General features: G+C 40.1%; 1 protein-coding gene across 3 annotated transcripts in view; it reads left to right on the top strand.

Moving 5' to 3' along the window:
- The window catches only part of magi3a (membrane associated guanylate kinase, WW and PDZ domain containing 3a), a 105858-nt gene that overhangs the window by 53497 nt on the left and 36439 nt on the right, over positions 1 to 15922 (top strand). For all 3 annotated transcript variants that reach the window (XM_026154300.2, XM_026154301.2, XM_080295373.1), the window contains exon 2: positions 12728 to 12844. In XM_026154300.2, the coding sequence (XP_026010085.1) occupies positions 12728 to 12844 (117 nt within the window). The remainder of the gene's footprint in view (positions 1 to 12727; positions 12845 to 15922) is intronic.

Below are 15922 nucleotides of genomic sequence, written 5' to 3' on the forward strand. Positions count from 1 at the left end.
CATCTAACAAATTCCCACCTCCCCCCACTGGAATGTTCTGGCAAGCTATCTCTGTGACATAATATTAATAACAGAGACCAACTGTATATATCAACTGGGAGATGACTCGCCTCCATTAAATCAGTTCTGACTGGATCAGTCCCTGAGCTACACAACATCATGACTCATTCACTCAGGCTGGGTGTCATTATTGCCATGCTCTCCGCATGCACTGTTTGCCTGACAGAAAGCACCTTCAAGATTCTAATAAAGTGGCTCAGGGCTCTGCTTGTGATATTTGGTGGTGGATCTGACAAACACGTATGTTTTCTTTTCGGTATATGGTCTTAGCCTCTTTCTGTCCCACTGCAAAGCGCCCTATAGGGAGCGCTTTGAATACATATTTTCAGAGAATTTGTTCATGTGCGTTCCCTCTGTCTGACACTTACCTACAGATGCATAGACACACATATCCATACAGTGTGCACATGCAAGTTGCCTGGAGCTAAACCAGTGTCTAGGAAAAGGGTGGTGAGCCTATAAAGTTGGTATATGTAGAAGTTTATATAATGGCATGTATTACAGTTCAGGTCAGTCACGCCAAACGTTTATGACATTACATAAGATTACATTATGACTCTTTTTTTTTTTTTTTGGCTATTGGACCCACAAATTTATGGTGGGTAACCTTTTAAATCTCAAATGATGGTCAGGCTTCTAGCCTTATTTCTCTTCATCTGTCTTGAAGACTAACTGTGCACACAATTGTTTGGCCGTTAACATGAAGGTCATCCCAGGCCTGTTTATATAGACCTTTATAGACAAACGAGCATCTGAAATTGGTCACAAAAACCTGTGAAACGCAGATCCAGATGTTAATGAGGTCATTCATGGTTCTATCCCAGAGCAGTTATTTTTGCATGTGTATGATCACGCCGTGCTCTACTGGTGCACAACAGGAACAGTCTCAGAACCTTTTGATCCCACCTCTTACACTGTGATCTCCCCACATACTTTGCAGTGTTTATAGAGACAGTGTTGGCAGACTCAGCCAACCTCTACTTCTGTCGGTTGTGTGACAACATTGTGGACACAGATGTTGATTTTGATATGCTCTAGTTCGCCCCACCCTACCACGTCCATCATGCCTAATCCATCAGTCTGTCGGTCATGTGGAGGAATTATTTATTAAACATAATCAATGTCTGCTATGTGGAAGTGAAAGAATACAAATCAGAGACGGCCTCAAGAATGGCATGAGATAAATATTTAGTTGACATTCAGCAGCTGTAGGGAGGTTTTGCCTCTCTGATTCTCTTCATATCTGCTCGCTGGCATCTGGCTGCTATAACCTTTTCATCTGCTTTGTGTGACTGATGTGGCTGCCCTCTCCTCCCAGGGCATACACCAGGTTTATTGAGCAGCCCCTCGTGTGTCATCAAAGAGTTACAAACATTTAGTCTATGAATTATCTGTATCTAGTGGCCAAGCGATGTTTGTAGGCATGACTACACTTAAGTTACACCTACACTTGTATATATGAGCTATAAAAAAACAACAACCTTGCACCGTCATTCTAATTATCCTCCACACACACATCGTATGCACACCTCAAACGCACGTATGAGTGACGGAAGATGAGCGGTGGGCTAAGATTACTGAAGTTCAACTTGCTGACTCATTTCAGTGATAGGTGAGTGTCCTGTTCTGCAGCCAGGCTGCTACACATGATAAATGACAGTAATGTAGGAGAGTGGTTTCTCTTCATGCACACCCTCCCAGCATAGCCTCCTGGAGATGGACGACAAGGATCAGGTTGTGATTGTCTGCCAGAAATAGTGGATACATCATTCCCCGGACCTGGAATTGCTTTTTAGCCATAGCTACTCATGACAGCACATGCTGATGAAGAAGAGTGAAGGTGCAGTCAAGGACATAGTGATGTACATGAAGAGGTTACAGTAAACTGAGTCTGCATTTTCATGTGTCTAAGTAAAACATGTGGTTATAATCACTTATGACCAGACCAAAAGTTATTTTTAATTGTTGTTTTGAAGCTTTACGGCATGTCACATGATTGCCTCAATTGAGGAAGTTTACTTGGGATGCACTGATCAGCCAGCTAAGGGCCACTATCGACTGGTTTTGCTTTAGTCGTGACTAAATTGCTTGCTAAGTAGCAAATACTCTTATGAGTTGTTATTCTTCATTAAAAATCCTTCTCAAGAGCAGACAAAGGCACATCAAAATATTTAAAATAACTAAATCATAAGTACTCATTATGCAGAATCGGCTCTGAGGCTTCATAATTGCTTACTCAATGTTAATAAAAGTCTACAGACTTCAGAAGAGGTCAAAATTTCATGAAGCATAAAAAATAAAATGCATCTTTCCATTATAAAAGACCACCTAGTTCTTGGTACTCTCCCTTTTTAAATAGCTTTCATAATTATTGAGTAATTACTTACTGACTAATAAATGTAATTGATTCAGCACTAATGTATGCAGATACAGCTCTGGTGTGTGTGTCCGTGTCAGCAACATGCCATTTGAAGATGTGAGTCGAGACTCGAGACAGCATCTGGGTCAGCCAAGCAACAAGATGCACACATCAAATCAGCAACTGCTGCTCCTCGGGCGGTGCTTTCCAATACAAAACACCTTCTGCTTGGCTGTGCATATTATTAGCAGACATGCGAAACATCACTGCTGACTACCCAGGGCATTTTAGGCAAACGTTACGCACACACACCCACGCACATACACACTGTATGCAAACATACGAAATCACGCATCGCCAAATGTCCAGAGTTTAGGAACTTGGCAAATTCCTCTGTCATGACACATCCCTTGTAAATAATTCTTGTACCACATTCTCACGATCACACAAAATGTTAGGCGTCTGATACATTTCATTGCCACATGTTTAGAGTACTTGTCGAATTTTTTTTTCTTTGATGAAAATCAAAATCAGTGTGTGTGTGTCAGACAGAAAGAGAGAAAGGGAGAAAAGCCGGAGAGACTTTTTGTTTCCCTGGGGTTCTCCCTGATGCATCAGGGAGCATATTGTCAGTGACAGCCCAAGTTATTGAGGCTAAGAGCGCATCATTTTACTTGCTCTGTAGAACTATAATCCGTAGAGCTGCAGATGCTACTTTTGCCGCTTTGGTGCATTCTGAAGCAGAAACAGATTGCACGTGTTTTACAACTTTAGGAAATCTTGTGCATTGTCCTTTACCTGTCGTGGATTTTTTTGGTACGCCAGTTCCTCCTGTAATCGTAAATGTCTGTGGTTGGTGGAGCTTGATAATTGTTAGGGTGCAAATCACATGTATTTGCAACATCCACCACTCTTGTTGTTGTTGTTGTTGTTGTTGTTGTTTTGACCACCTAGATCTGTATGAGAATCCTTCCATCTGGTCCCTCTCATTCCCATTTTTCAATAGGAAGCTGACTGATCTCTCCTCTTGTCGCTTCTTCATTTCTCTCTGATCCACTGATGACAATGAAACCCTTTGTCTCCCTCTCCATGCGGCGAGATGTAGCGATGACTATCCCAGAGATGGGGCAAGAAAGATTGTTCTGGTCTTTGATCTCTTGTTTCTCATTAAACCCCTTTGGAAGCTATTATTTGTTAGAGTGCATGTGCGCACATGCATGCTCACGTGTAGTGCGAGGGAGCGCTTTTGTTTGTCTGTGGGTTGTGTGGGCCTATAATAGGCGTATGCGTGTGTCTGTGTGTGGATAGACAGACGGAGGTTTCAAACCGCAAAGATAGCAAACAGCAGAAGGCTTTTTGATGATGTAGCGTGCAGAAGGGAGCTACTTCTTTTCTGGCCTCCACATAGTAGATCAGCAAGATGAATAATGGGTCGAGGAAGAAATGTGTTTGAAGGCTCTCTTTTTAACACACACACACACACACACACACACACCTTCATTCCATAACTGTTGTGCATTGTATTTTTATCTAGAATTTTTATCTTATTTGAGTGCCTCAACGAGGACTTGACTCACTGTAAGAATTTTGGAGCTGTGCATTCAGAGTAAAAGTGCTGTGTAGAAATGAAGATGAAAACTATCAAAACAAACAAGTTTCTAAAGGACACCTTGTTTAAAAACCTGTTCTTTTCTTCCTTTTTCCATGCATCGTTTCTCTTGCTGTCATCTTTGTATGGGTCTGCTGCCTGGTAGTAATTTTGGAAAAGCACGTTTGAGTCCTCTGCTGTAGTGGACGATGGAGGTCTCTACAGCTTGTTAAAAGTTTGCCGTTGTTGACTTTTCTTCCCTGCTTTTTCTCTGAATCTTTGTGAAAGGGGGTCCTTACAGTGTGTTCCATAGGCTTTTGGCCATACACTGAACTTGGTGTAAGATTCACTCTACAGAGTGATAAAAAGCAGCCAACCTGAAGTAAAAAGTGCACTTACAGAAGCTTGGAAAGTAAAGCGTCTGGGCTTCTTTAAGTTTAAGATGCCAACTGTCTGCCATCTATAATCCAGTTTTGAGATCCCTTGATGCCCGCTCACATCCAGGGCCCTTTGACTTCAGTAAATCACATGATAGGGTGGGGCTAGGCTTCACAATGGGTTCACCTGAAACCTTGGCTGATTGTGACCCACACCTGTTTTCACACCTTGGCTCGCCTTCAAGTGTGATTAGGTAGAGGATCAATAGGGGATCCGTGACCCTCTTGGGAACACTCCCATGGGGCTTCAAATCTGGGACTCTCCACCAATTGCTCTTAGAAATGAAGAAGCTTCTCGGATGAGAGGTGAAACGTCTTCAAGAAACTTAAAGTCCTTTCCTTTCCAAGCTCCTTAGACTATGATGACCTGGATGACTGAGAACCTTCAGAGACATACTTACAAAAGCTGTACCTTTTAACATTGCAATTTAAGTGACATCTACTGATTAGCCTTAAAGTACCTTAGGTATCCCAAACTGATACTTACTCTCCTTTTTGACACTAAAATTCTGAAAACACAATGGTACCAATTTCTTTCTTCTGTACCATTAGGTACTGTAGGCAGTGTATGCAGTTCTTCAGGAACTGAGGGGGGCAGCACATCCTAGTTTGTCATTACTTGCTGAAGAAGAATGACACCCACAGACACTGCAAAAACTGTAGTGTATGAGGAAGATGACAATTAACTGCAGCTGCCACAATAATGCTGTCACTCACCTGACTCATAAAGGCAGCCCGAGGCAGGTGATGATTTATTCACTCAAGGTGTGCTTTTCAGCCAAAGGGAAGAAATTCTCCCAGTTTAGCAAAGCACCCAAAATATCAACATCCAAATCTGCTCATAGAATTAAAAGTAAATGAATTCACAGTTCAACATTCAACCATATCCTTCTTATGTTATTCTGAAATTTAAGTTATCTGCAGTAATGTTAGTAGGTTACACGGCAGCGACTCTAACATTTCAGTATCTGTTCTGTAAACAAAATATAAGATTAGCATTTTAAATAAATTATCTGCAATCACTGTGCTGGTGATTTAACTTTTTTAACTTCTTAAACATGAATTCTTCAATAAATACATAAATAAGGTTTAAGTTCATGGGATAAATAATTTATTTTGGTGTTGAACTGGGTTTTGAGAATCCACTGGTTCTAGTACTAGTACATTATGTGTTGCACAATGGAAGAATTGTAGCATTTACTAATTAGCCCAGAACAGGAAGTAAAGCTAAGGCTGCTGGGACCTACGTTTGTTTTAAAGGGTTAAGGAAAATATGTGTTTTTATATAATATTGCCACTGTGTTAAAAAGTCATGGTTACACCAAAAACATCCTGTGGGAATCACAAATATCTGAAACAAATTTCATGGCTTTCTGCCATAGGTGTTTGGAAAAATCTTAAAAGTGATTAGGATACATCCTCTGGGAACCATGATTATCTGTACAAAAGTCTGAGCTGAAGTACATGGCAACATATATCACTGGATAACTTCAAAATAAGCTGTCAGTAAAACCATGAAACACCAATCATAGGTAGGATTAGGTGATATAACGATAGCTATTTCTGTGTGGACCAAACTAATATAAACTGTAATCAAAAGTTATATTGGTTCAGCAGCAAATGCATCTCTAATAGGATACAGGACAGCTGTTTGTTCCTGGATTTTGGTATGGATGACCTCCAATAGCTGATGCACATATAGGTAGTAGAGGTGGGTGTGTCAACTGAGTTGCAGTGGATCTGACAGACTGCAGGGCCAAGAAATCATTTTCTGAGAGAAGTGGCTGGAGATAAATACTGGGTGAAGGAGAGTTTAATGCCACAATCTGTCAGTCTGCTCCATATCACAGAAAGGGGATAGGACAGGAGAGAAGAGAAGACCTGCTTCTGATGACTGTCAGGTGACTGTGACTGTTCTTAGCCTCCCTGCCTCAGCTAAGAATCAAAAGGCAACCAAAAAGGCTTGCCTGTAGCTTTGTATACATGTATGTATACGTGTATGTATATGTGTGTAAATCTATAGAGATATAGAGATTGATAGATATAGATCTATAGATAGGTGTGTGTGTATGTGTGAAAGGACAATTTCAAGGTCACTTCTTACTGCCTGGAAAACAAATGCTTGTTACTTTTATTGCATGTGGTTAACTATTGACTGGGGAGGACAGGGTACTTTGAATTAATGTGAAGTCACCTCATTTGGCAAGAATTCATCACACCGTACTACACAGACTGACTGGCTCCACTGAAGTTTTGATATGGCATGCACACATGCTCTATGTATCAATATAATAGGTGTAGACTGTTAAATGAGCCAAGACTGCACTAAGCCAGTTTCATCTCAAACATGTAAGTAATGGATATTTAGTACAGTCAGCCAACAATTGCAAGTAAGCCACCCGAATCCAAGAATATATTTCTGAATGCCGAGTGCTTTGGGAGACCATCTGTGTCTACTGCCAAGTGCACTGATGATTATTACACTGACTATAATAAACCTATAACATTAAGTCCGCATTCAATCTGTAGCATGACCATTCCTTTCAATTACCTGCTAAAAGAGTTCATTGCATACTTCTGCCAAGGGTGCAGGGATAATGATGCTGTCCTTGTGGCACACCAAGCTCACATAATATCATGAAGAGTCCCTTCTCCAGCACCTCATTTCCTCCAATTCTCTTATCAATAGGAATTTGATACTTATCGCCGATAAATCCTGTCATTCAACATTCTGTAAAGTCTTGATTTTAAAAGGTGAAATACTGAAACATGTATCTTGTCTAAAAAAAGTCTCTGACCTGGCCATTAGTTACTTTACAGCCAAAACACCCACACTGTGCAGTCTGACCTTATGTTAAGATATGGTGCCACTAATTGGATTTCAAGAGAGATCTATCTAACCTGAAGGGAGAAGGGCTACTGGGGACATTGATTTCCTTCATCTAACATTTTTCATCCCAAAGTGTTCCTCCATCCACAATTAATCACTTGAGCTTTGCAGCACTAATTGACTTCACACAGACTCCCTTTTCTAGCCAATTAAAGTACAGCTCTCAGCTTAAACAGTGGCCACACGAGCGAAAGATTTGTTCTAAAACAAGAAACAATCCACACCTCTCCAACTTCAAAGAAGGGTGTTTAAGGAGAAATGCTGGTTTTATTCATGTCACATTGATTGGGCAGACATGACACTGAAAGATGAGCCCACTGGTGTAAAACCCACCATGTCTGTATGCCTGTTGCTCTCTAAAGGGAAACCAAAATGAGCCGTAAGTGTTTATTTCATTTTCCTCTACCTTTTTAGTATAAATATAGACAACCGTGTTTCCAAAAATCTGGTGATTCCTCTGTCTGCCTGTCATACAGAATGAGGCAGGACATTCTATTGTCCCAAGTTGCCAAATGAACCTAACAAGGTGGTAATTAGCAGATGGTAGGGGCTTTCTCACCATTTCTGGAGCTGCACTACTGTCAGAGAATTGCCTCATTAGACGCCCACTGACACCCCTGCTGGTGACATCTCTTCATTGCTTCCTCTCTCATTTTGGAAGAGCATTGTGTCTATGCAAGCATATTGTAATTTAACTGCCTGTTTACTGGATGCCTGGGTAAATATCTGTATTGCAAGTGTATTGTTTTGGCCCCGGTGAACCGAGAGCATGCTGGTGTGCCAAGTCGAGCTGCAGGGTTTTAGCAGAAGACAAACAAAGATGGATAGTTTTACCTGAGTGCTCGGTAGAAAGTTTGGAAGCTTATTTGTTTCTGTAGTTGAAGATAGTTTTTTTTTTTTTGAGTCAACCTAACTTCTTTCTCATGATTATATCAGTCTGAACAACAGATTAACAGCTAATCTATTGCTCTGCTGATGATTAAAATACTACGTAAACTATTAGACTTGGTTCCACTTTGGTCACTAGAAGATGAAGCCTATCAAAGTGATAATCGATAGGCAGCACATGAAATTATTAGCCTATATCTTTTTTTCAATGGCATGTCTTAAACTGTTGGATGGATTGTCGTGAGACACTTTCCCCCAGATGAAATTTCAGTTGATGGTGTTATTTCTTTCAAGACGAAATGCTTAAAAAACCCATTACTGTCATCCTCAACTGTGCTTTGCTGGTTGTGTGATTTGGTACATTTTAACACAGTTTTTCTAAGAAATTGAACATAGTCAGCATTATACCTGCTAAATTGTGTTAGCATTGTGATGAAGGATTATGTAGAAACAGTCTCAGTGCTGCTAGCATGCTTCTAGGCATTTGATTTTATTCTGTTTTGTTGTAATTATGTTTAAAAAAAAATCCGAAGCACCTCATATTTCTAAATAAAAGTACATTACAAAGGATTTGTTCTGCTTTAGCATTTCATTGTGCACTTTAAAGCAGGAAAGTTGTGTACCCATCTGCTAAGCCTGTCCTCCTGCTCCTCAATATGTGACCTGAAAACTAATGGCAGCTAAATACAAAAAGAAGGCTTGGCTTGTATTTGCCTTTATCCTTGCGGCAGAAGACAGGTGAAGAGGCACTATAGCGACAGGTAGATGCAGACATCCATTGAAAGCAGAGGATTGTTATTAGAGCAAATAAAAGGTTAAGTGGCTAGCAGTGGAATAGAGAAAAAGGAGAGATGCAGGGAGGCCTGATAGCAATTCAGAAAGTGATCTCAAACATAGGTGTGAAGAGCCCCGTGGGGATCTGCCAGGGCTGATGAATCTCCACAGAAAGGGCGGCACAGGCATGCATGGAGTGGTTGAACAATGATTAAAAGGGAAAATGAGACAAGCATGGTAGATTTCCATGTGTGTTCCCATGCATCATCATTAATCCTCCGTGCAAACGTCACCCACTTCGTGCACCTTGTCCGCCTTCACTCCCTTTGTTTTTAATAATTCTCCATCCTTGAACTGCAGTTCCCCTTTTCCCCAGCTGCTCCCCTACACTCCCCCTGTGTGAGAGTGCCTAATAGCCGGATGACAAGGCACAAAGGCTTCCATTGTGTCCCACATGCCTCGTACTACTACCCTGGCAGGCCAGTGATGTGCTGCCTTGTAACCTAGCAGGAAGCTGAGAGTCGCTGCACTCCCCCTTTCTCTCATTCTCTTTCTGTCTCTGGAGATATGATGTGGCAGGCTAACGCAAGCTGACAGGCAGGCCACAAAGGCTACCCTGTTAGAGGCTCTTGAGTAGGAGTTTGCTTTGGGCAGTGGAGGTAATTTGCATGTGTTTGTGTGTAAGTACGAGAGAGAAAAAGAGATTGATTTTTGTTGACCCTGCGTTGTATCTACACATAGTTGCGGGAATTCTGTGGTATCGGTTAGTACCCTCTGTTGTCCACACTGAAACCAGTTGATCTTCCAAGGCCTTGTGTGAAAATAGATTTGGGGTGGGTTTCCCAAGCTTGATAAAAGCCCTGGCGGAGGGGTAATCACTCCCATCTACACAAGCTTGACCCAGTGGGAGGGATGGGATGTATTTTCTTTATGTTTATTAGAATTTGGGGTTTTTCATTTCTCATAGCTTCTGGGAACATGGACCGCAGGCTTGTGGCTTTTGTGGGGTTTTGTTGTGTATTCAAAGCCAGGCAGCTTTTGTTTCATTGACCTAAATTCCTTACATTCATTGTGCCAATAAAAAGTCTATAGAGTTACATAATAGATAGCCATGCTTCTCCATGCCTTAGCACTTACTTGTACCACTGACATGCTGCAATTACGGTACCGTTTCAGCTTAAGCAAATTAGCAGGTACATGAAGGATGACTGGAAGCCCCAAAAATTCCAAAAACCTGCCTGTGCCTTCCTGCAGAGCACAGTGCCACAGTACTGAGTTGTGTTGAGCATCCAGTAAACAAGAAATTCAAAACGTTTTATTAAAAAATATTCTCACCACCACTTTTTAAGACAACATTATCCTGCTGATCTGCAGTCCTAGCATTACTTGTTTTATCCCCTTAGGGAATGAATAACAATGAATTTAATTTACAATATTTTGGAATTAGGTGGGTTTTTATTTTGTCTTATTCCCCAGCTGCCTCGGCTCTCCTTTAACACTTCCGAATGAAAATGTCATAAAAATATTGTTCAAGTTTTTCTTGAATAGGAAAAGCTCTTACAGAGTGTGGGATGTGTAGGATGCGCCACAAAAAAATCATTACTTTCACTATGGGAATATTTCTCTTTGCTATTATGAGAGTTGGATTTTTTTTTCTACATTTTATTTTCTACATGTGTCTGTATGCGTATGTGTGTGTATTTTGTAAATTAGTGAATACATTTGAATGCAAAAAAAAGTTTTTAGTTGTTAATTAAAATAATGATGCAGAGTACTATTTCAAAATATTTATGAGCAGATGAGCCAACAAGAGAATCGCTCTTACAATTTGTAAAATTACATATTTACATATTCTGCTGGAAGACGTGACTGACTTAAGCTCCCCACAGTAGTTTAATGTCGATCTCATTTGGAGTCTGTCATTTTCTGCATGACTTGTGTTTGATTTGTCAACATTTCCTGATTTGGATAAGACATCTGCTGGATTTCACCACTTCTGTCAGAGACTCTGGCAGACATTGGCACATCTTGGCCTTGCGTTTCTGCATTTTGGGCAAAGAAAAAGGGACAGATGCATAATACAAGACTTGATTCTGATCAAAGTCAAAGTGTTTTTTGAGAAGAAGAAAAAACCCCAAAGCCAAACAAATGGCATGACAATTGATGTAGATATCACATCCTTGTGCCCACTCCCTTAGTCAGCAGCGTCAGGTTAATTGTGTACCCCCTGCTAAGCAGTGGTGGAGAGAATGAGCTTTGATGCCCGCAGTGGTAGTGAAGACGTATTCAAAGCACATCCTGCGTGTCCCTTCTTCAGAAAGAAACTTATGCTCCACACACAGCTTGAGACCACACAGTGGAAGAGTCTAACTGTAGCAAAGAAGCACAAAGGATTTTGCTCTTGGTTTCTTTCTTCTCTCTTCATCTCTATGATATTCCATCACTCTAAGAAGAACTGTAAATCTTCTTCCTGCACTCTCTTTCTCAGACTTTCCTTCCTTTTCTTTTGCTTCTAAAAAACAGCCATCCTAATGTTCTGTTCCTGTTTTGTTTTTTTTTGTTTGGTTGTTTTTGTCGTGAGTGCATCTGAATTATTACTACAAAATTGTCCAATTAATGTTTAATCAGATCACTCCCCACACTTGGATTAAACTGCTGTTCCTACTAGGAAATAATAGTGCTAATGTTATGCTCTTGCCTTTTGCCATGCGTCTGGATTTTTAACGATAGAGCTTAATAAATATTTAATCATGTGACTAATAGGTTTCATTCCGATCGGGATTGGATAGAGATCATACTATGTACATTTACTTACAGTTGTGTGAAAAAGAAGGTTTTCCAAATGAGGACACAATAAAAAAAAAAAGTGTTCCTTAGCAGGTCTTGAATTACATAAATATGTATGTCTGATGGGTTACATTGATTGACTGAACCTACAGTGGTGGGGAAAAATGTATCTCAAGGGTCTAACTCATCGATGATAAAGGTGGGCATAGCTACAGTGACATCATCCATTGGTTTCTGATGTTCAGCGTTAAAGCCTTGAGATCTTGATTTAACAAACAAACAACAAAAACCCGTTTTTGACAAGGAGGGGTGTGTCTGACTGTGAAGTGCTTTGGCTGGCAGCTAATTGGTCACAAGCCGTTATGTAATGAGCATACCAAGGCCAATCCTCCTTTTTTAAAACATAGCACCTGTGCTATCGCCATCTGGTGGCCATCAGATAAAATTGGCTTATTGTTTGTGATCTGGAAGCTAGGTCCATCTTTTGCACAGTTTATTGCAAGTGTATCTGTAACCTGTGTATTATTCTCGAGCACGTTTCAAAAATAAAGTTTTTAACTAAAGCTTGGGTAAAAAAAAATAAATCTATTTTTATTTCTTTAAGGCTTATTCTTTACGTTAGCATGATAGCATGAAACATGACAGTGATCATTATTGGAAGCGTAAAACTTTCATAGACTTGCATGCTACTATGTGCTACTAATCACATAGTATCAGATGTAAATATTTACTGTCCCAACATGTGGTGTTTTTGATTTGGGCACTGTAGCAGGGGTTATTGATTAGAGCTTTCCAATATTGTTGGTTATAAAATAAAATTTCTGATTATCTTTTTTAATTGTCTTTAAATGTAAATAATCAAAATGGTGTTTTTAAAATGTGTGTAGTTTGGAGGCCGTCCAGTGTGAATTCATAACTCAAACTTTTCTTTTCTTTCCCTCCAGGTAAAGTGTTGAATACTGATTTGCGTCACTACCTCAGTCTGCAGTTTCAGAAGGGCTCCCTGGACCATAAGCTCCAGCAGGTGATTAGGGACAACCTGTACCTGCGTACCATTCCCTGTGAGTAGCTTCCTCAGCCTTGGGCCCTTCAGTCTTCTCTCTCTGTCTGGGTCTTCTTGTTGCCCTCTCACCTCTCCAGATGGAGCGTAGTCTCTTCCCATCTGTAGCACTACCTGTTATGCATTTTCCTCCAGGCCCTCCCTATTCTTTAATTCAAATAAACCCCTTTAACTTGTTTTCTGTTAATTTCTTCTACTTACACTTCAGTATTATAAACTGCAGATTTTCACTTCTTGATCTTACCAAAATTTGTAAAAGCACACAGTCCTATGAAAACCTGAATAGGCTTTTATATGGATGTCTACATAGGTAAAATGTATAAATATAGACTTCAGTGCTTGTGGAATAAAAAAGGGTGAAAAACTTTCAGTGTTTTTATGTTTAATAATGGAGTTTTGCCCTCGTGTATATGAAATATTTAATTAAGAGAGATGTTTGTCAGTTTCTGATTGTTGTCAGACCTTGGTTGTGTTCGATTTAAATTCAGGAAAGAGTAATTCTACATTTTCTTCCCTATTTACTTTCCACCCTCTGATTTTTTTTTTTCCCCCCTCAGTTTGAGTTTGCTCCACTGCTTCTTTTGGAATATTCTGTGTTAATACCCGAGTGATTTAAAAATGGACAACAAGGGCAACAGGCGTAAATGAACGAGCAGCTGCAGTTCTCTGGGATGCGCAGCTGAGTTAAAAAAAACAAAACAAAACATAAACAACAATGTTTTTGCCATTTATCACTGAGACAGCATTTATTACTTGTGCAACTCACAGTTAGCATTTGGAAAGCTTTCACTTCTGACATTTTGCTTGTGGGGGACATTATTCAAAAGACAGTTGGAGGTGCATTTAAGGAATATTGCTGTGTAGAAGTATCACTGATTAATTTGAGATGCATATTTATTTGTGTCTTACCGAATAATCATGCTTGCTGTCGTGGAAGTTTCACAGTAGTTTAAAGTTTAATCATTAGACCTCCTCTCCTAATTACAGTGTGATAAATAACATCTCAGTCTTTTCTATCTCAAATAAAATGCAAATGTTACATTTTCTCACATTATCACAATGATTATCACAGCTGAAAAGCCAGTGTTGTAGTTGTACCTGCTTGTGCACATTTGGGTCTACTTTAGTGAGTTATTGTGGAAGATAATAGAAACTGTGAACCACGCGTATCAACACTGCGGTTTGGCTTCAGTAGCTCAGCATATGTCCGCTGTCCAGTTTGCTCATTCAGGCCTGTGCCAGTGGCTTATCACAGTGCACTCAGCCAAAGTGACCCTGTGAGCAGCCTAAATAGCCATTACAGCATGATGCCATGCGCTCATTATAGCACTCCAAATAGCATTTCGGAGTGACAGAAGTATGACTTTGCTTTTCTGCTGCACACAGAGAAGCTTCATTAAGTGTCACTCTTGCCTCCCACAAACTGGGGCTCAAGCCAGTACCAGGGGTCTAGGTCACCCAAAAATCCTTAAAGCTTCACTAAATTCCAACACCCAACTCTACCGTCTACTATCGCTCTCTCCTTCCCTGGGTATTAATATCCATTGCAGCACAGCACTCAGGCCCACTAGTCTCGCTTCACGATAAAACACCAAGGAAGGATGGTGCAAAGGTAAAAATAAAGTGCCTCAGGTTTTCAGTCAATTGCAATTTCTATTTTGAGAAGTTTAAAAACAAAAACAAAAACTAAGCATAGCTGTTGCACTGAACTCTTCACTTACTGTTTTCTACTTACTGTAAGTCTCAGACAACTGTGGATGATGTGTGCCAAAATGGACAAGCTAAATGCCCACTTTCGAGTGTTTATTGTGTCTTCACTGTAGCTATTGAGCCAGCAACTGTAACCAACACTCATATTTCCATGTCCCTTCATGTTAGCGTTCTGATTTATTGTGTGTTTATCGTATATTACAGTCAAACTCACACAGTCTGACTAAAAGTTTGAAGTTGGCACTATGCGATCAAGCATCTGTCAGTTTACAAATGGCAATCCACGTGCTTCTTTACTCATTCTTTTTTGTTTTGCTGCAATTAGCATCTTGTGGGAAAATGCTTGTTGTTTCTTCTGGTGCTCCACTGAGTGGGTGTTCAACCTGCAAAATACAGTTCACGACTAAGAAAATCCATGAAACACAGTTCATATCTAACACTGGAGAGCTGGATTTTGATGTGAAGTCAGAATAACCTCCACAGACCTACTGTATCAACTACATTTACTTTTTGTTTTTCTTCTGTTTTGCTCCTGTATTGTTTTCATACAGTTGTTTCATCTCTTAAAAAAATCAAACACATAAACTAAAAGTTAAAACAGGCTTGTATTTTCCGGTGAGAATTGGCAGCAAATTTCTTCTGGTGCTCTCTTCAAGGCTCCTTCTCCCAGTGCTCTTTTTTTCAGGTGGCAGTTTCAGCAGTCCTAGCAGTCTCTTTCCACTGTCTAACCACTGAATAACAAACTACACATACAGTTTTATTTTTGCTATCTCTTTCATGTTTTAAAACTGTAATGTTATTGTTTTCTCCTTTATTTTGTGTTATTTTGGGAGGTTTCTGCTACCTTTTGCAGTCATGTTGCACCAACTTCATATGAATACATTTACATGATTGTATAACAGGAAAACCGATCCAGTGTCTTGGAGTTTGTTGGTAAGGTAGCTGAATTAACAATAAATAGCTACATAATACATTTCCCTATTCCTTCTTCCAAAAACGAGCTCATATATCTTCTTCTTGTGATTTTTATTGGTCTCATCTGATTGCTCTGTTTGACAGAATAAAAGATTGCCTTTGCAAGAAACTAAGCAGTTTCAGATGCGATGGCTCACACTGCAGTCGGGATGGATGTTGACACAGAAAGAAAATGAAGAATGGGGATGGGTTCCTATTAAGCTCTGAGTTAAAATCCCTCGTGCCTGCAGTGCAGTCAGATAGCAGAGCGGTTTAGCTGAGGTATTTCAAAAGGCCTGATTACATCTAAGATGATGGTAAGAGCAGCTGGCGTGTTAAGGAGCATTAAATTATTTTCATAACAGTAAGTTTTCAGTGTCTTGCCAATGAGACCATCAACAAGGGAAAATGTGAC

Source organism: Astatotilapia calliptera, chromosome 20 (assembly GCF_964374335.1).
Source record: "Astatotilapia calliptera chromosome 20, fAstCal68.1, whole genome shotgun sequence".
NCBI lineage: Eukaryota > Metazoa > Chordata > Actinopteri > Cichliformes > Cichlidae > Astatotilapia > Astatotilapia calliptera.